A 21,639-nucleotide genomic window follows, 5' to 3' on the forward strand; every position below is an offset into this window, starting at 1 on the left:
TGTTTGTTATTGATGTCCTGTCCGTCCGGTCCAGTGTTCGTCGTCCATGTCTCGTCCGGTCTGTCCAGGGCGTTGGAGTCCAGTCTGCTGCACCCCGCATGTCAAGGAGCAACCGGCGGTTCATCTGTCTGTGCTGTCAGTCAATAAAAGACTTGTTTGAACTCAGGCTGTTTCCAGAGTCCTGCACTTGGGTCCTGTCCATGATCCGTGACAGAACAAACCAACCATCATGGACCCAGCGGACTCTGGTCACCAGCTGCTAGGAGCAGTTGGTCAGCAGGGAAGCCGGCTCACGGCACATGACGAGCAGTTGGCTGGTTTAACGGCGGGTCTCCACGACCTTTCACATCGACACACGTCAGTGGAGAGTCAACTGAACCAACTCACCGGTCACCTCCAGCAGCTCATCACCCGCCTCTCGGTCCCAGAGGTTCGGGCTGCCGCTGCCGCCGCAGTGCCGCCAGCTACCGCCGCAGTGCCGCCAGCTGCCGCTGCCGCCGCAGTGCCGCCAGCTGCCGCCGCTGCCGCCCTCGTGATGTCGCCGTCACCGCTCTCAAGCCCAGCACGCTTCTCGGGGGACTCCGGGGATTCGCGACCCTTCCTGGTCCAGTGTGGTCTCCACTTCGAGATGCAGCCGGGGGCGTTTCCTACTGAGAGGTCGAGGGTCGCATACATCATCTCCCACCTGTCCGGCAGAGCGGAGGCTTGGGCCACCGCTGAGTGGAACCGCCAATCCCGGCTGTGTGACTCGGTGGACGAGTTCGCAGCCGCGCTGTCTAAGATCTTCGATCGGCGTCCCGGCGGACAGGAGGCGGCTCGAGCGCTGGCAGCGCTGCGTCAAGGAAGGAGGTCGGTGATCGATTACGCAATTGAGTTTCGCACCCTCTCCGCAGACGGCGCCTGGAACGATGCGTCACTGCGGGACACCTTCCTCTACGGGCTGGCCAGCCCGGTTCGCGACCAGCTCTTCCTGAGGGATCTCCCCGACGACTTGGACTCCCTCATTGCCCTGGCGGTCAAGATGGAGAATCGTCTGACGGTCCGTGATCGCCTGAGGCAGACTGACCTGCAGGGAGGAGAATCCAGGAGCGCGCGGGAGGAGCACGCCCCTCTCCGTCCCGCCCCCCAGCAGGAGCAAGTCCCGAGTGCTGCACAGCGTCCGGAGGAGCCGATGCAGCTTGGCCGCACCAGCATCTCCACGCAGGAGCGGCATCGGCGCCTGACCAGCGGCCTGTGTTTGCACTGTGGTCAGCATGGGCACAGAGCTGCAGCGTGTCCTCTTAAAGGGACAGGCTCACCTGGGTTAAGGAGGGCTCCGGTGAGTCTTAAGAACTCCTCCACTGCGCCTTTAAGAAGACTCACACCGGCTCAACTGAGGTATGCCGACACCACCTTGGACATTGAGGTTTTCATTGACTCAGGTGCGGATGAGAACTTTATGGACCTTAAGTGGGCTGAGAGACATAATATCCCCACAGAACTATTATCAGTGCCTTTAAAGGCTTTTGCTTTAGACGGACGCAAAATATTTTCTATTGATAAAAAGACTCTTTCTGTTCAGTTATTGTTTGGTCCCTCCCATTTTGAGGAGATTTCTTTTCATTTAGGTTTAAGTCCGTCCTACCCAGTTATCCTGGGCATCCCTTGGTTACGTTTGCACAAACCCCATATTGACTGGGAGTCGGGGGTTATTTTGAGTTGGGGAGGGGATTGTTCCGAGCACGGTCGGTCAGTGTCTGGAGTTAAGGTAGCAGCTGTGGAGGTTCCTGTGTATCCGGACCTCGAGCGAGTTCCCAGCTGCTACCACGACCTAAAGGAGGTGTTCAACAAAGGGAAGGCGACATCCCTGCCACCACATCGTCCTTATGACTGTGCCATTGAGTTATTGCCGGGTACCACTCCTCCCAAGGGTCGCATTTACTCTCTCTCACAACCCGAGAATCAGGCCATGAAGGAGTACATTGAGTCTGGCTTAGAGGCTGGGATAATCAGACCCTCGTCCTCTCCTGCAGGGGCGGGATTTTTCTTTGTGGCAAAGAAGGACAAGACTCTTCGGCCGTGCATTGACTACAGGGGTCTCAATGAGATAACCATTAAAAACCGCTACCCACTACCCCTCATGACTTCGGCCTTTGAACGCCTGCAGGGAGCCAAGGTCTTTACCAAGCTGGACTTGCGCAATGCTTACCACCTGGTCCGGATTAGGCAAGGGGACGAGTGGAAAACGGCATTTAACACACCTTCTGGCCACTACGAGTATTTGGTGATGCCTTTCGGGTTATGCAATGCTCCCGCAGTGTTCCAGAATCTCGTAAATGATGTGCTGAGAGACGCATTGAATAAGTTTCTGTTCGTTTACCTCGACGACATTTTGATTTTTTCTTCAGATCTTGCCAGTCATGTCAAGCATGTTCGTTTTGTTTTGGAGCGTCTTCTCAGCAACAACTTATTTGTCAAAGCCGAGAAGTGTGTTTTTCATGCTCCCACCGTTTCTTTTCTTGGGCACATCATCTCAGAGGGGAGGGTGGAGATGGACAGGGAGAAGGTCAGGGCTGTAGCGGATTGGCCGACCCCGGGTAGCCGCAAGCAATTATTACGATTTTTGGGGTTTGCTAACTTCTACCGGCGGTTTATCAGGGGATTCAGCTCCGTCGCGGCGCCTCTACATGCCTTAACTTCTCCCAAGGTCCCGTTTTCTTGGGGTCCCTCGGCTGAACAGGCGTTTTCTGAGCTCAGGACCAGGTTCACCTCATCTCCCGTGCTTAGTGTGGCAGATCCGGGACGGCAGTTCGTGGTGGAGGTGGACGCGTCAGATGTCGGTGTCGGGGCAGTGCTCTCTCAGCGCAGCAGTAAGGATGGGAAGCTGCACCCATGTGCCTTTTTCTCCAGGCGGCTGACCCCGGCTGAGCAGAACTACGACATCGGCAATCGAGAGCTCCTGGCCATCAAGGCTGCGTTGGAGGAGTGGAGGCACTATCTGGAGGGTGCAGAGCACCCGTTTGTGGTATGGACCGACCATAGAAACCTTGAGTACATCAAATCAGCCAAACGATTAAATTCTCGGCAGGCTCGGTGGGCGCTGTTCTTCACCCGGTTCGACTTTGTGGTGTCGTATCGGCCTGGCTCTAAGAACGTGAAGCCTGACGCCCTTTCCCGGGTCTTTGAGCCGGATCCTGCTCCTCGTTCCCCCACGCCAATTTTACCTCCGACCTGTGTGGTGGGGGCGGTGACGTGGGAGATTGAGGAGCAGGTTCGACGGGCTCTCGAGGGGGTGACGGTGCCGCCAGGTTGTCCTCCCAACCGCCTGTTTGTGTGTCCTCCGGTACGGTCTAGTGTCATTCAATGGGCCCACACTAACCTTCTGTCGTGTCACCCAGGAACTCAGCGCACCCTGTTTGTGGTGAAGCAGCGTTTCTGGTGGCCAGAGATGAACAGGGAAGTCCGTGAGTATGTCCGGGCTTGCCCTGTTTGTGCGCGTAACAAGACCTCGCGGTCTCGCCCCTCTGGTCTGTTGCAGCCGCTCCCAGTACCCACCCGACCATGGGCAGACCTGTCAATAGATTTTGTCACTGGCCTCCCGGACGCAGAAGGGTTTACCACCATCCTCACCGTAGTGGACCGGTTTTCCAAGATGGCCCACTTCGTGCCCCTAGCGAAGCTCCCATCAGCCAAGGAGCTGGCGGAGGTCATGCTGAGACATGTGTTCCGCCTTCACGGGTTCCCAAGGGACATTGTCTCGGACAGGGGGCCACAATTCGTGTCTCGGTTTTGGAGGGAGTTTTGCAGGCTGTTGGGTACTACGGTGAGCCTTTCGTCCGGGTACCACCCAGAGTCTAACGGCCAGACAGAGAGGGTCAACCAGGAGCTGGAGTCCATCCTTCGGTGTCTGGTCTCTGACAGTCCGGCTTCGTGGTACAGGCAGTTAGTCTGGGTGGAGTATGCGCACAACTCCCTTCCGTGTTCATCCACTGGGCTGTCTCCCTTTGAGTGCGTGTATGGTTACCAACCTCCCCTGTTTCCTGCCTTGGAGTCGGAGGTTAGTGTTCCGTCAGCTCTGGCGATGGTGCGACGGTGCAAGCGCGCTTGGCTCAAGGCCAGAAGCAAGCTCTTGCAGTGCTCTGCAGAACGCAAGCGGCTTGCAGACCGGCGCCGGGTTCCCGCACCAACTTATGAGGTTGGTCAGCGTGTGTGGCTCTCCACCCGGGACCTGCCTATCCGCTCGGACGCTAAGAAGCTGGCGTCAAGGTTTATTGGACCTTATCCAATCGTGAAGCTGGTTGGTCCCTCTGCAGTCCGCCTTCGTTTGCCCCGCTCGCTTCGCGTCCACCCCACCTTTCATGTATCGAAGGTTAAACCTGCCCGAGAAAGCCCCCTAGTTCCCTCTTCAAAAGCCCCTCCTCCTCCCCGTATTGTAGAGGGTGAGGAGGTTTTTTCAGTCAGGCGGCTCCTGGCAGCTCGCCGGCGTGGGCGGGGGTTTCAATACCTGGTTGACTGGGAGGGGTATGGGCCTGAGGAACGTGCCTGGGTACCTGCTAGGGACATCTTGGACCCAGGCATGATCAGAGACTTCCACAGGCAGCATCCTGAGATGCCTGGGCCGTCTGGAGCCGGTCGTGGAGGGGGGGGTACTGTCAGGGTGTAGGCTGAGGTCCCCTTTAAGAGTGGGCGGGCCATAGGTCTGGGCTGTCCAGCACCTCACCTGTGGCCACTTGTCTGTAATCACCCTGCCCTATATATGTCCTGTCTGTGTGTTTGTTCAGTGTTGGTTTGTTTGTTATTGATGTCCTGTCCGTCCGGTCCAGTGTTCGTCGTCCATGTCTCGTCCGGTCTGTCCAGGGCGTTGGAGTCCAGTCTGCTGCACCCCGCATGTCAAGGAGCAACCGGCGGTTCATCTGTCTGTGCTGTCAGTCAATAAAAGACTTGTTTGAACTCAGGCTGTTTCCAGAGTCCTGCACTTGGGTCCTGTCCATGATCCGTGACAGTATGTATGTATGTATGTATGTATGTATGTATGTATGTATGTATGTATTTATTGGTTTGTATGTATGTATGTATGTATGCATGTATGCATGTATGCAACTAACTATTAACCCAAATTGCATAAAATCTTCAGGCATAATTTGTCATCATCCAAGGACCAATAGAATAGATTTGGGGATGTTAACGGCGAACCATTTCTGGATAAATCCCCCAAAAGGTCAAAGGAGATCAGCATCTGTTGCCATGGAGATGCATTGGAGGGCTGCAGCTGCCATTAGCTCTCTGCAAGCACACTGCTAACGCGGCTCCACGGCCCCCTCCTCCACTCTCAGCCAATCACAGGCCGACTCGCTCTAACAAGTAACACAAAAGAATGGGAACCAACATTAAACCTTACCAAGGTGGCGCTGGCAAATATATGCTCTCCCATGCCTGTTGTAGTTATAATTCTGAGTTTTAGATGGCTTTCTGCCAATATCTGATGCACTTCAAATGTTTTGACCGCTGACTAAGCTTTGTGTCACATTCAAAGGAATTAATATTTTATTATACTGAATTTCTGATCCAAGAGTTTGAGAAGAAGCAGGATGGAAAAGCATTTCATAACATCACTATTGAGATCTGATGGAGGGCAGCAGCAGTTCGTATGTCTGCAGGTCATATTTTATATAACTTTATTGACAGTAGCCGTTATGATTCCATCATGTTATTTTGTACCTCCTTTGGAATGTTTTGTCTGAGCTCCACTGTGGCTGTTTGTCACAGAGATGATGGAAATAAGTCCCGTTACGTCACCGGTGCATTAACTTATTGACGTGTGATGCTGGAATTTGATTGCAGGACAAAGTGGAGCATTAATTACTCAGCAGGTGAAAAAACGCGGCCGACGTGTCCTCATAAGTGCAGATGTTTTATAGTGAGACACGCCGTCTTCATTAACGGCTGATGAGAGACTTTGTCTTGTAACTGGTGGTCAGATCAACTCATTTATTAGACACACGCTCATTTTAACTCCAATGAATGAATCAGAGCAGAAAATCCTTTCAAATCCCTTCAATCAAGTTAAAATGTCAGTGTGTGAGTGTGTGTGTGTGTGTGTGTGTGTGTGTGTGTGTGTGTGTGTGTGTGTGTGTGTGTGTGTGTGTGTGTGTGTGTCCTCTGATGAAGTGGTGACCTGTGCGGTGTATACTCTGCCCTCGGCTCTGCTCTCACTCCTAAACTTTACCTTGAATAAAGCCAACACACACACACACACACACACACACACACACACACACACACACACACACACACACTGGTACTGTGGGGACTCACTGCGGCCCTTCCGGTGACCCAGCCCGACGCCCACGCTGGCCTTGGGTGTGACGGGCATCAGCGCCTGGCGGATGGCCTTCTCCCAGCCGAGGCCCGGGTGGCGGCCCCCGCCGGAAGCCCCCGGGACGGGGTTGGGGTGCGGGCCTCCGTGGTCCTCGCCGACGTAGTACACCATGCTGGCCGTGATGACCTGGAAGCAGTGTGGGCTGCTGCTCTGCGGCAGGCTGGCCAAGTCCTGCGCCGGGTCCACCTGCAGGATCTCCGACAGCGGGATCTCCTGCCGTCGGAGAGGACGGTCAGGACGGTCTCTGGTCTGAAGACGGCTTTCAGGACACTTGTCCTCTGACACACTGATACACTCTTTAGCTTCCAGTGTTTGAAACTTCCTTTCCTTCCATCTTCTGGCCGCACGGGCACCCCCCCCCCCCCCCCCCTTCTCCTCCCCCCTCCCCTCCCTCCTCTTCCCCCTCCTCTACCCACCAGCCAGATCAAACACATATAAACCAAGAAAGAGGGGCTCACTAGGGCCGTCAAGCCCCTCAGAATCACCCCAACACACTCTTTCCAAAAACCACAGCTTCTCTTCATCCTCTGACTAAAAGGCAGGACGGGCCTCAGAAGCTCGGCATCGTGGGCCGTGAGCCGGACGGACCCCCCCCCCCCCCACCGTCCACACTGGGTGTCCTCTTCAGAAGACGGCCTGGGCACTGTGAGCCAAAGGTCAATGAGATGAAAGGACATGGCGGGTGTGTGTGTGTGTGTGTGTGTGTGTGTGTGTGTGTGTGTAGGCAGTTCAAGGAAAGTTAAAAAGGAAGTTTAAAAAAAGATTTAGCAGCCATGTGAAAAGTTTAACAATGAATCAAGGACATTTTAAAAGTAGCCTCAAATAAATAAAAAAAAGAAGCTAAAACAATTAAAATGACTTAAAAAAAAAACACCACAAAAATAAAGATCAAATGTCTGATGTTCTAAAGTGTGGTCGTGACACAATACATGTTTATTTTAAAGAACAAAATGTATTTGGTTGAAAGTCGTGGCTCCTGTTCATGAAGGTCCTTTTACATTTAGGTGGTGACTTTTGTATTGAAGTCATAGCTTGTGCTTTAACGTGACCTTTCTGGGACTCCATACTTAAAAAAAAAGAAAGAAAGACTGTCTGTTTGATAGAAAAATTAATGTGACAAATACTTTATCCACTATTTGAATCTTTTCCTCTGAAAGAAAAAGTGATCGTCAGAGACGCTCTTGCAGCACCGTGATTAATGATAATTTAGCATTTGGTGTGTGGTTATAAAACACTGTGTGTATATTTCACACCCATGACTGTCTGTCAAGGTGTCCAGTGTCCACAGACTGTAATCACTCTATTGTCTGTGACAGTTTTTAATCAGTTTATAGACAGACGGTGGCATGCGCTCGCGTCTCATAAGCTGCATATTGTGTTTGTGTACGAATACGACCCCCACCTTCCCCTCCCACACTGCTTTGTTCCACCCAGCGGCTGACACCAGATCCTCTGACTGGGTCTCCTACCTTGTAATACCTGGCTCCACTTTCATTGTGGAACAGTGTCAGACTCTTGGTGTCCAGCCTCCAGTAGTGCCGCTTCCTCTGGAAACATGAAAAAAGCTCTTCAGACAGACTGAAATCCATCTTTTAAACACACAAACACAGCTTGGTGTTCGCTCAGGCCCATGAATAGGGGAAATACTGTGTGTGTGTGTGTGTGTGTGTGTGTGTGTGTGTGTGTGTGTGTGTGTGTGTGTGTGTGCGTGTGACCTCACCAGATTGTCCCGGCTGGTGTAATGCACCATCCAGCCCTCTTTAACCACGGCAGAGCTCTTCCTCTTGGTGTGTTTGATGGACTGAACCACTCTCATCAGGGGGATGTTACTGCTGGTCGACGGGCTGCAGAGCAGGGGGTCGTTTCAACACGACAAGCCCAATTAAGAACTTGGTTGATTGAGATTACTGAAACACTCAAACATGACGAATAAGCCATTTTCAAGATAAATAAAAGTGTTAAAATGCTTTGACATGAAGATACGGGTGATAACTTTCTGTGTAGCTACGGGATAAAAGAAAACAATCTTTACTCATTTGGAAAAATGGAAGTTAAAGCAAAATTTTCTGTTGTGAACACGACTAAACTTGCTGACTCAGTTAAAATAGGCTAAAAAGGCTAAAGCTGGGATTGGAGCCTCTTGTGGGTCACGGTGGGTTTTGGCCCACCAACCTCCTGTCCGACCCCCTGCTGTGAACACTGTCTCTATTGAAGCAATGATAATAAAGCCTGGAGTTAAAGACGACCTATTGCATATCACAGACATAACACTGGGTGTCGTCTGCAAACAGGTGAAGTATAAAAATGTATGGCGTTCACCTGATGGCCCGGACCGTCTCGTCGTCTCTCTCGCTGTCGGTGCCCGGACCCTCGCCAAAAAAGAGCTTTTCGGCGGCGGCCGACAGCTCGTCCTGCTCGTCCATGCTTTGGCCTCCGTCGCTGTTCACGTCACAGTTGTCAACCTCCATGGTGGCCTGGGAGTCCAGGCTGGGGCTGGCCGGCTCTGCAGAGACGCTAATTCAGTGAAGGTGCAGTTCTTCTATTGACCACCAGGTGTTGACCAATTGAAATGAACAGAAAACTTCCCTGACAACTACAGTTCAAGGAAAACTATTTAAAAAAAAAATTTTTTTTCAAATACATTATACACAGTTAAAATATCAAGAAAAATCCTTGGAAAAGTTTTTCAAATTTTGTAGAAAAATTAAGACATTTGACTATGGTTTTTTTCATGGTGGACCATTGGTGTTTCCCAACATAAAAAAATACAATACAAATTAAAAATAAATACATAGATAAAACTACAAAATTAAATAAAATCAATAATTTTACTGTTTTGTTAAGCAATATTATTTGACGTTTGTGAAACTTTACAAAGCAACTGACCTTTCTTTGTTTATATTCTTTAATTAATCTTTTTTAGTTGCGTTGTAAAGATTTTAAATAAATTGAGTACAAAAACACAGTTAGATATAATTGAATGAAAAATAATTAAAAAATAATTTTAAATTATTACAAGTTTAAATTAAAAAAATATTATTTTTAAGAAAAATAAATTATATTACATCAAGTAAAAATCAGTTTTTGATGTTCTTGCTTTCATTTTTAAATCATTATCAATTAAAGTGATTTCATTGGGATTACACAGTTGGACTCAAATAAACACTGTGGGAGTTAATTCAACTGTGGGCTTTTTGCAGTGTATTTGTGGTCTCATTGTATTTTATTTAATTAAAATGTACTGTTCGTTATCTTGTTTGGTTTTCTGATGGATATTCTCAAATGATTGTGCTTAAATTCTTCTTTTTTAAATGTGTTAAATAAATGATATTCCCATTGTGACGTACTCACCTCCATTAAAGTCGACCTCTCCGAGGCAGTCTCGAGGTACTTTGGCCGCGCATCGCTTATGGCAGTTAAATTTACAATCTGAAGACAAAGACAATTCAGAAAGTTTGATGTGTGATTTATAACTGTGTGTGTGTCTTTGGTTTCAAAACAAAAAAAAGCAATCAAAAGCACCGACTCGTGGCCCAGCACGCAAAGAAATGTTTCTGTCATTTCCATTTCACCAAACACTGTTTTGATGACATTGCTGTGTAAATGAGAAACTTTTCTGAAACGAAAACATTAACATTTTTTGTTTTGCAACGTTGTGTAAACAGACTCTAATTCTGGGAAAATGAACTCGTAGGTTGACGTAAAACAAGAAAGACAAACGTTGGCAGCGTCCGGCCCTGGTGGCCTCGGGCCCCGGGGTGGTTCTGAGGGCCCCCCCACAACAGTTCCATTCACATCCACCAGGCCAGTGTTTTTCAACCACTGCGCCGCGGCACACTGGTGTTCTGCGAGATCTAGTCAGGTGTGCCGTCGGAAATTATCCAATTTCACATTTTTTCTAAAAAAACATTTACTCTCACAGCCGCTGTCAGCTGGGAGAACGGTGTGCAACATCAATACAACAGACAAGAGAAAACAAAAACTCTTTTATTCCACACCTAACCTAATGTTTAGCTCAGTAGGTGAGAGTGAGGTGCTAATAAGCTGAAGGTTGTGGGTTCAATCCCTATATGGGCCACACAGTTTTTTGCCCCCAATAGAGAAATTCATTTCTTTTTTTAACGCTTTAACGTGCTTTCGTACCACGTTCTTGCGTAATGACGAAGGTGTAAAACCCAATTTTTACTCAAACGAGTCCAGAATAAGTCAGGTTTTTGATGAAACCTTCCATTGCTAGCGCAACATAGCACATCTGTTCCATTCTCGCACGTGGATCTGAATGTTTCCAAGCTCTGTAGTTAAACTGAGTCAACGCGGCTTCAATAAACATGAGTTAAGCGATACATGCAGCTAAAAAGCACTGCCTTCTTTAAACTTAACCAAAACTAGATAAAGGTTACCACGACACAACGCAACCTTCTGTAAATGAATTGTTCATATTGGTGACACCAAACAATTATATGTCCCAACACAGGAGATCTCATTCCACATCTCAGACATTTCTATTAACCATCGTTCCTGCATTTACAGAATATATTTTTCTCCCCTGTCAAATTCATATTAAAAAAAATCCAGCAACCTCCGTTCAACACGTGACATTTGGTGACACCAATCACAGTGAATGAAATACATTAAAGCAGTGTTTTTCAACCACTGTGCAGAGATGTAGTCAGGTGTGCCGTGGGAAGTGATTTCACATTTTTTCTAAAAAAACATTTACTCTCACAGGCGCTGTCAGCTGTGAGTTTTTGAAAAGGAAGAATGTGAACCAGGATCTCAGCTCTTCATCCATCAGGTCCAGGTTTCACACTGAGGGAGTCAAATGACAGAGAATGACTGTATATTGTTAATAGAGGCTACAGAGTTTCACATTTTTACATTTTCGGGTGGTGGTGTGCCTCCATTTGTCCAAACAAAAAAGTGTGCCTTGGCTCAAAAAAGGTTGAAAAACACTGCACTAGACAAACCACACACACACACACACACACACACACACACACACACACACACACACACACACACACACACACACACACTTCCACTCCTCACTGATGAGATTTGCCGCTGATTTTTCTTATTTTCTGTTTTTGTTCTTTCAATGATCAAAATCATGTGAATTGTTCTTTGTTTTGTGTCGCTTTGTTTTTGCTTTTGTTATCATTGTTGTTGTTTTGCTTTTAGTTTTGTTGTTGCTCAGGCTGGTTTAATCTCATGACAGTTGGAAAATAGTTGGAAAATATTTGGATCACTGTGATTACTGTATTAAAAAAAAAGAAATAAATATATATATATGTAGCACTAACAAGGGTATTGTCTGTATCTCCCCACCAAGTCTCTGTCTTTCCTCTCCTCTCCTCTCCTCTCCTCTCCTCTCCTCTCCTCTCCTCTATCCTCTCACCCCAACCGGTCTGCAGAATGCCGTCACCTCTGACTCTGGTTTCTACAAAGGTTTCTCCTTGTTGGGGGAGTTTTTCCTTTCCACAGTCGCAAACACACCTGCTTGCTCATGTGGATATGTTGGGCTTTTCTATTTTCTCTATAAAAGCACATTGGAACGACTGTACTGTGTTTAAAAATGTTTAAAAAAGAAAAGAAAACAAGAAAGCCAAACGTTTCCCCATCTGACGCTTCACCTTTGCACTGCAGCCCCTGGCGGAAGAGGCCCTTCAGCAGACGCTTGCAGTGCTGGCAGATGGTGGGTCGGGTGTATGTGTGCACGGAGAAGGTGTGTGGCACCTTGACCCGGCCCAGGACCATCTTCTCCATCCAGATGGGACGGCCGCTCAGCAGGGAGTTACGCTTACCGGCACTCAGGAGGGGGCGCTACAAGAGACAGAGACAGAGACAGAGACAGAGACAGAGACAGAGACAGAGACAGAGACAGAGAGATTTCAATTATTGTTTCACACTTTTCTCTTTTAACAATGATGGCCCTTGTTGCAGCAATAAGGATTTAAACCTCACAGTGAGGGCTCGTTTACACAACGTTTCAAGTGAAAACCATTTGTTTTTTGTCTTTTAGTTTTAGAAAATGTTTGTGTTTCCACAGAAATGGCAGAAATGTTGAAAACGATGTGGCTTGCATGTTGGGCCACTCGTTGGCGCTGTTGGTTGTTGTAATGAAACCAGACACACATGCAGCAGAGAACAATAAACACTAGCAATTGGAGTAAATGCACATTGGTAACTTGAAGTTTCAGTTATACTACATTTACACACGACAAGTCACGAAATGCACGAATCTCAATTCCTGATCACGGATCAGCATTTTGAACCCAATCATAGGATTCCAGGCAGAAGCGTCACGTGTCGTCATGGACAGTCGCAACCTGCTGTCATGCGCAACAACCAATAGTAAGAAATGGGGGCAGATCATCAGTCATCAGATCGCCAATACTATTCTGTGCTCCAGTGCACCATTGTGCACAAGAGGAAAAGACAATCCCCCCACCTCAGCTGAGGTCTGGAGAAGGTGGGACCTATGCCGTGTTCGCCCAGGGCGTAAAACAAGGCAGGCCTGCCACTGGATTTATTTAGGTTTTTCAGGTTATCAGAGGTCCAGTGGTCCTACTGGGCCTGACATTCTGGACTGTAAACAACATGCTAAACACTCACACTGTACGCATGATTTGATCAGATATCAGAGCATATGCACTGACAGGCAGGAAAACCTGGTCTGTTCATTTGATTGTTTCCCTGCTGAGCTGGAGAGAAGGGAGGGGTGTACTGCAGGAGGGAAGCTGCGACACAACGGAGTCCTTCAGAGACTGGAGGGCCCGTTTCATACCAGGTTGCTAGGTTCTTGCTGTGTGGACTCTTTCTATGGTTCAATTACAGGAGATAGTCTCTCCTGTCCTCTCCTGCTGTCCTCAGCGTCGGGGTCAAGTCCTGAACTTCACAGCAGTCAAGAAGCAGGATGCGCGACTCCATTATGCTCACACCTGCAGCTTTCATTAGCCATCAACCCTGTACATGTAATGCTCGTTGCACCAAAGCTAGACCTGCTCTGATCTCCAGATTCTCTCACCATTCCTCTGACACACACACACACACACACACACACACACACACACACACACACACACACACACACACACACACACACACACACACACACACACACACACACACACACACACACACACACACACACACACTCATACGGCACATAGCTGCAGAGATGGTGACCCTCCAACTAGAGGGCAGCAGCCAGATAAACCTCCCAGGAGGAAGAGATGTGGCTCATCTCCCTCTCAAGGTGGCAGTTTATCCACATATCTCTGTTTACTACTAACTACTAACTGTTTACTACTAACTCCTGCTCCCTGTTTACTTGTGATAAACTGTGTTTATCTTTACCACAGAGTGGAACTCTACAATTCATGATGTCACTTTAGTCACATGGCTGAAAAACATGTGACTAAACATATCGCTCCACATCCCTCCACATCCCTCCACATCCCTCCACCTTCCTCTACATCACTCCACGTCCCTCCACGTCCCTCCACGTCCCTCCACATCACTCCACGTCCCTCCACGTCCCTCTACATCCCTCCACATCACTCCACGTCCCTCCACCTTCCTCCACGTCCCTCTACATCCCTCCACATCACTCCACGTCCCTCCACATCCCTCCACCTTCCTCCACGTCCCTCTACATCCCTCCACATCACTCCACGTCCCTCCACCTTCCTCCATGTCCCTCTACATCCCTCCACATCACTCCACGTCCCTCCACCTTCCTCTACATCCCTCCACATCCCTCCACGTCCCTCCACGTCCCTCCACGTCACTCCACGTCCCTCCACGTCCCTCCACGTCACTCCACGTCCCTCCACGTCCCTCCACGTCCCTCCACGTCCCTCCACGTCACTCCACGTCCCTCCACGTCCCTCCACATCACTCCACGTCCCTCCACGTCCCTCCACGTCCCTCCACGTCACTCCACGTCCCTCCACGTTCCTCCACGTCCCTCCACATCACTCCACGTCCCTCCACGTCCCTCCACGTCCCTCCACGTCCCTCCACATCACTCCACGTCCCTCCACGTCCCTCCACCTTCCTCCACGTCCCTCTACATCCCTCCACATCACTCCACGTCCCTCCACCTTCCTCCATGTCCCTCTACATCCCTCCACATCACTCCACGTCCCTCCACCTTCCTCCACGTCCCTCTACATCCCTCCACATCACTCCACGTCCCTCCACATCCCTCCACCTTCCTCCACGTCCCTCTACATCCCTCCACATCACTCCACGTCCCTCCACCTTCCTCCACGTCCCTCTACATCCCTCCACATCACTCCACGTCCCTCCACCTTCCTCTACATCCCTCCACATCCCTCCACGTCCCTCCACGTCCCTCCACGTCACTCCACGTCCCTCCACGTCCCTCCACGTCCCTCCACGTCACTCCACGTCCCTCCACGTCCATCCACGTCCCTCCACATCCCTCCACGTCCCTCCACGTCCCTCCACGTCCCTCCACATCACTCCACGTCCCTCCACGTCCCTCCACGTCCCTCCACGTCACTCCACGTCCCTCCACGTCCCTCCACGTCACTCCACGTCCCTCCACGTCCCTCCACGTCCCTCCACGTCCCTCCACGTCACTCCACGTCCCTCCACGTCCCTCCACGTCCCTCCACATCACTCCACGTCCCTCCACGTCCCTCCACGTCCCTCCACGTCACTCCACGTCCCTCCACGTTCCTCCACGTCCCTCCACATCACTCCACGTCCCTCCACGTCCCTCCACGTCCCTCCACGTCCCTCCACATCACTCCACGTCCCTCCACGTCCCTCCACCTTCCTCCACGTCCCTCTACATCCCTCCACATCACTCCACGTCCCTCCACCTTCCTCCATGTCCCTCTACATCCCTCCACATCACTCCACGTCCCTCCACCTTCCTCCACGTCCCTCTACATCCCTCCACATCACTCCACGTCCCTCCACATCCCTCCACCTTCCTCCACGTCCCTCTACATCCCTCCACATCACTCCACGTCCCTCCACCTTCCTCCACGTCCCTCTACATCCCTCCACATCACTCCACGTCCCTCTACCTTCCTCTACATCCCTCCACATCCCTCCACGTCCCTCCACGTCCCTCCACGTCACTCCACGTCCCTCCACGTCCCTCCACGTCACTCCACGTCCCTCCACGTCCCTCCACGTCCCTCCACGTCCCTCCACGTCCCTCCACGTCCCTCCACGTCCCTCCACATCACTCCACGTCCCTCCACGTCCCTCCACGTCACTCCACGTCCCTCCACGTCCCTCCACATCACTCCACGTCCCTCCACGTCCCTCCACTTCACTCCACGTCCCTCCACGTCCCTCCACGTCCCTCCACATCACTCCACGTCCCTCCACGTCCCTCCACGTCCCTCCACGTCCCTCCACGTCCCTCCACATCACGCCACGTCCCTCCACATCACTCCACGTCCCTCCACGTCCCTCCACGTCCCTCCACATCACTCCACGTCCCTCCACGTCCCTCCACGTCCCTCCACGTCACTCCACGTCCCTCCACGTCCCTCCACGTCCCTCCACATCACTCCACATCACTCCACGTCCCTCCACGTCCCTCCACGTCCCTCCACGTCCCTCCACATCACTCCACGTCCCTCCACGTCCCTCCACGTCCCTCCACATCACTCCACGTCCCTCCACGTCCCTCCACGTCCCTCCACGTCCCTCCACGTCCCTCCACGTCCCTCCACATCACTCCACATCCCTCCACGTCCCTCCACGTCCCTCCACGTCCCTCCACGTCCCTCCACGTCACTCCACGTCCCTCCATGTCCCTCCACGTCCCTCCACGTCCCTCCACATCACTCCACGTCCCTCCACGTCCCTCCACGTCCCTCCACATCACTCCACGTCCCTCCACGTCCCTCCACGTCCCTCAAAGGCCCTCCACATCACTCCACGTCCCTCCACGTCCCTCCACATCACTCCACGTCCCTCCACGTCCCTCCACGTCCCTCCACGTCCCTCCACATCACTCCACGTCCCTCCACGTCCCTCCACGTCCCTCCACATCACTCCACGTCCCTCCACGTCCCTCCACGTCCCTCCACATCACTCCACATCACTCCACGTCCCTCCACGTCCCTCCACGTCCCTCCACGTCCCTCCACGTCCCTCCACATCACTCCACGTCCCTCCACGTCCCTCCACATCCCTCCACGTCCCTCCACGTCCCTCCACGTCCCTCCACATCACTCCACCTCCCTCTACATCACTCCACGTCCCTCCACGTCCCTCCACATCGTTAGCTCTTCACCACACATCACAACTATCGACATCTTCAATTGCAAACTTCAAGAATCGATTAAGAATCAAGTGATTCTGATTCTTTGCTGCCAAAAACATCTGCAGATATCAAGAATGTCACACTGAGACATCCCATTAAGAACACGTCCCGTTAACAACACGTCGTGTTAAGAACATGTCCTCTTAAGAACACATCTTGTAAAGAACACGTTGTGTTAAAAACACGTCATCTTAAGAACACATTGTGTTAAGAACACGTCCTGCTAAGAACACTTCTTGTTAAGACGTCCCATTAAGAACACTATTCAGATGCATGACATGATCACATAAAGACTGCTAGGAATGTGCTACACATGATGAGAAAATTCTTTTCATGAAATGATATATCGAAAAGGAACACACCGTCCCTACATGTAAACCCTGCGTCAATACTGTCAAGTATAAAACTACCAAGTGCCAAGAGAGTTTGGACCGGAGTCATTCCTCTGGAGGAAACATTGTTCTGACTGTCCAGCGACTTCCATGGAGGAGAGGAGTTGTTCACTATGGTCATGGTACGGCTGCATGTAGTGTGAACACCGTTTCTGCTGTCTATTTGAAGATGAAGCTCTTAGTTTTGTTTTCCTTTGTTTCCACGAGACGGAGTTAAAGCATCTTCCAAAAGCTCCATCTTGGGACCTTTTTGAAAAAGTTGTGATTTCAGAGGCACCATTGTCATGTAAACAGGGCCTGAGAGTAAAGACTTAACCCAATGTCACAACACAGGTTTTTTTCTTTCATTCAGCCTAATTTGTATGAAGCAGATATTATTCACACCATGATAAATACTATTACATTAATGACTTTAATAATGATGTTGATTTATGGGCTGGAGCAGCGTTAAAGCAACAAGTAACACTAAAATGACCTGTCACTGTCTTCTTCAAACAAAAAGTTGATTTATGAGCTTTTGATGAAAAGCTCATAAATAAATAAAAAGAAGCAGCAACAAAGTAGCTGAAAATAAATGTGAGCTAATCTTTTATTGAGGCTGCTAATGCGAAGCACAACTGACACAGGCTAAGGCTCATGGCACTTGCTCCTCCTCCAGTGAACATGAGGTTAGAGAAATAGAAGCTTAAGAAGCAAAATTCAATTCAATTCAATTCAATTCAATTCAACTTTATTTATATAGCACCAAATACAACACAGTCATTCCAAGGAGCTTTTAACAGAGAAAAGAGAAAAACCCAACGGCTCCACATGAGCAAGCAGGTTTATTTGCGACTGTGGAAAGGAAAAAACCTTTGCAGAAACCAGACTCAGAGGTGGCGGCATTCTGCTGACCAGTTGGGGTGAGAGGATAGAGGAGAGGAGAGGATAGAGAGAGGAGAGGAGAGGAGAGGAGAGGAGAGGAGAGGAGAGGAGAGGAGAGGAGAGGAGAGGAGAGGATAGAGAGGATAGAGGAGAGGATAGAGAGGAGAGGAGAGGAGAGGAGAGGATAGGATAGGGAAGACAGATTGGGTGGGGAGATACAAACCTTGATTCGGGTAATCTGCAGGAAACAGACCATGGTCCGGGTAGAAAGAGGTAGAGGGAGATGTAAAGAAAGAGGTAGAGGGAGATGTAAAGAAAGAGGTAGAGAGAGATGTAAAGAAAGAGGTAGAGAGAGATGTAAAGAAAGAGGTAGAGAGAGATGTAAAGAAAGAGGTAGAGGGAGATGTAAAGAAAGAGGTAGAGAGAGATGTAAAGAAAGAGGTAGAGAGAGATGTAAAGAAAGAGGTAGAGAGAGATGTAAAGAAAGAGGTAGAGAGAGATGTAAAGAAAGAGGTAGAGGGAGATGTAAAGAAAGAGGTAGAGGGAGATGTAAAGAAAGAGGTAGAGAGAGATGTAAAAAAAGAGGTAGAGAGAGATGTAAAGAAAGAGGTAGAGGGAGATGTAAAGAAAGAGGTAGAGGGAGATGTTAAAGAAAGAGGTAGAGAGAGATGTAAAAAAGAGGTAGAGAGAGATGTAAAGAAAGAGGTAGAGGGAGATGTAAAGAAAGAGGTTAGAGGGAGATGTAAAGAAAAGAGGTAGAGGGAGATGTAAAGAAAGAGGTAGAGAGAGATGTAAAGAAAGAGGTAGAGAGAGATGTAAAAAAAGAGGTAGAGAGAGATGTAAAGAAAGAGGTAGAGGGAGATGTAAAGAAAGAGGTAGAGGGAGATGTAAAGAAAGAGGTAGAGAGAGATGTAAAGAAAGAGGTAGAGAGAGATGTAAAGAAAGAGGTAGAGGGAGATGTAAAGAAAGAGGTAGAGGGAGATGTAAAGAAAGAGGTAGAGGGAGATGTAAAGAAAGAGGTAGAGGGAGATGTAAAGAAAAGAGGGTAGAGAGATGTAAAAAAAGAGTAGAGAGAGATGTAAAGAAAGAGGTAGAGGGAGATGTAAAGAAAGAGGTAGAGGGAGATGTAAAGAAAGAGGTAGAGAGAGATGTAAAAAAAGAGGTAGAGAGAGATGTAAAGAAAGAGGTAGAGGGAGATGTAAAGAAAGAGTAGAGGGAGATGTAAAGAAAGAGGTAGAGGGAGATGTAAAGAAAGAGGTAGAGAGAGATGTAAAGAAAGAGGTAGAGAGAGATGTAAAGAAAGAGGTAGAGAGAGATGTAAAAAAAGAGGTAGAGAGAGATGTAAAGAAAGAGGTAGAGGGAGATGTAAAGAAAGAGGTAGAGGGAGATGTAAAGAAAGAGGTAGAGAGAGATGTAAAGAAAGAGGTAGAGAGAGATGTAAAGAAAGAGGTAGAGGGAGATGTAAAGAAAGAGGTAGAGGGAGATGTAAAGAAAGAGGTAGAGGGAGATGTAAAGAAAGAGGTAGAGGGAGATGTAAAGAAAGAGGTTAGAGGGAGATGTAAAGAAAGAGGTAGAGAGAGATGTAAAGAAAGAGGTAGAGGGAGATGTAAAGAAAGAGGTAGAGAGAGATGTAAAGAAAGAGGTAGAGAGAGATGTAAAGAAAGAGGTAGAGGAGAAGATGTAAAGAAAGAGGTAGAGGGAGATGTAAAGAAAGAGGTAGAGAGAGATGTAAAGAAAGAGGTAGAGAGAGATGTAAAGAAAGAGGTAGAGAGAGATGTAAAGAAAGAGGTAGAGAGAGATGTAAAGAAAGAGGTAGAGGGAGATGTAAAGAAGAGGTAGAGGGAGATGTAAAGAAAGAGGTAGAGAGAGATGTAAAAAAAGAGGTAGAGAGAGATGTAAAGAAAGAGGTAGAGGGAGATGTAAAGAAAGAGGTAGAGGGAGATGTAAGAAAGAGTAGAGAGAGATGTAAAAAAAGAGGTAGAGAGAGATGTAAAGAAAGAGGTAGAGGGAGATGTAAAGAAAGAGGTAGAGGGAGATGTAAAGAAAGAGGTAGAGAGAGAGATGTAAAGAAAGAGGTAGAGAGAGATGTAAAGAAAGAGGTAGAGGGAGATGTAAAGAAAGAGGTAGAGAGAGATGTAAAGAAAGAGGTAGAGAGGAGATGTAAAGAAAGAGGTAAGAGGGAGATGTAAAGAAAGAGGTAGAGAGAGATGTAAAGAAAGAGGTAGAGAGAGATGTAAAGAAAGAGGTAGAGGGAGATGTAAAGAAAGAGGTAGAGGGAGATGTAAAGAAAGAGGTAGAGGGAAGATGTAAAGAAAGAGGTAGAGGGAGATGTAAAGAAAGAGGTAGAGAGAGATGTAAAAAAAGAGGTAGAGAGAGATGTAAAGAAAGAGGTAGAGGGAGATGTAAAGAAAGAGGTAGAGGGAGATGTAAAGAAAGAGGTAGAGAGAGATGTAAAAAAAGAGGTAGAGAGAGATGTAAAGAAAGAGGTAGAGGGAGATGTAAAGAAAGAGGTAGAGGGAGATGTAAAGAAAGAGGTAGAGGGAGATGTAAAGAAAGAGGTAGAGAGAGATGTAAAGAAAGAGGTAGAGAGAGATGTAAAGAAAGAGGTAGAGAGAGATGTAAAAAAAGAGGTAGAGAGAGATGTAAAGAAAGAGGTAGAGGGAGATGTAAAGAAAGAGGTAGAGAGAGATGTAAAGAAAGAGGTAGAGAGAGATGTAAAGAAAGAGGTAGAGGGAGATGTAAAGAAAGAGGTAGAGGGAGATGTAAAGAAAGAGGTAGAGGGAGATGTAAAGAAAGAGGTAGAGGGAGATGTAAAGAAAGAGGTAGAGGGAGATGTAAAGAAAGAGGTAGAGGGAGATGTAAAGAAAGAGGTAGAGAGAGATGTAAAGAAAGAGGTAGAGGGAGATGTAAAGAAAGAGGTAGAGAGAGATGTAAAGAAAGAGGTAGAGAGAGATGTAAAGAAAGAGGTAGAGAGAGATGTAAAAAAAGAGGTAGAGAGAGATGTAAAGAAAGAGGTAGAGGGAGATGTAAAGAAAGAGGTAGAGAGAGATGTAAAGAAAGAGGTAGAGAGAGATGTAAAGAAAGAGGTAGAGGGAGATGTAAAGAAAGAGGTAGAGGGAGATGTAAAGAAAGAGGTAGAGAGAGATGTAAAGAAAGAGGTAGAGAGAGATGTAAAGAAAGAGGTAGAGAGAGATGTAAAAAAAGAGGTAGAGAGAGATGTAAAGAAAGAGGTAGAGGGAGATGTAAAGAAAGAGGTAGAGAGATGTAAAAAAAGAGGTAGAGAGAGATGTAAAGAAAGAGGTAGAGGGAGATGTAAAGAAAGAGGTAGAGGGAGATGTAAAGAAAGAGGTAGAGAGAGATGTAAAGAAAGAGGTAGAGAGAGATGTAAAGAAAGAGGTAGAGAGAGATGTAAAGAAAGAGGTAGAGAGAGATGTAAAGAAAGAGGTAGAGAGAGATGTAAAGAAAGAGGTAGAGGGAGATGTAAAGAAAGAGGTAGAGAGAGATGTAAAAAAAGAGGTAGAGAGAGATGTAAAGAAAGAGGTAGAGAGAGATGTAAAGAAAGAGGTAGAGAGAGATGTAAAGAAAGAGGTAGAGAGAGATGTAAAGAAAGAGGTAGAGGGAGATGTAAAGAAAGAGGTAGAGAGAGATGTAAAGAAAGAGGTAGAGAGAGATGTAAAGAAAGAGGTAGAGAGAGATGTAAA

The 21,639-nt window shown here is 48.4% G+C and overlaps 1 protein-coding gene across 1 annotated transcript in view; it reads right to left on the reverse strand.

The window, feature by feature from the left end:
• LOC308143083 (serine/threonine-protein kinase D3-like) overlaps positions 1-21,639 on the reverse strand; it is a 68,158-nt gene that overhangs the window by 10,857 nt on the left and 35,662 nt on the right. Inside the window, exons 6-11 of the mRNA XM_080513764.1 lie at positions 11,992-12,181; positions 9,710-9,787; positions 8,678-8,861; positions 8,079-8,202; positions 7,828-7,905; positions 6,295-6,571 (exon numbers count right to left, since the gene is read on the reverse strand). Of these exons, the coding sequence (XP_080369890.1) occupies positions 6,295-6,571; positions 7,828-7,905; positions 8,079-8,202; positions 8,678-8,861; positions 9,710-9,787; positions 11,992-12,181 (931 nt within the window). The remainder of the gene's footprint in view (positions 1-6,294; positions 6,572-7,827; positions 7,906-8,078; positions 8,203-8,677; positions 8,862-9,709; positions 9,788-11,991; positions 12,182-21,639) is intronic.

Source organism: Blennius ocellaris (genome assembly GCF_963422515.1).
Source record: "Blennius ocellaris genome assembly, chromosome: 18".
NCBI lineage: Eukaryota > Metazoa > Chordata > Actinopteri > Blenniiformes > Blenniidae > Blennius > Blennius ocellaris.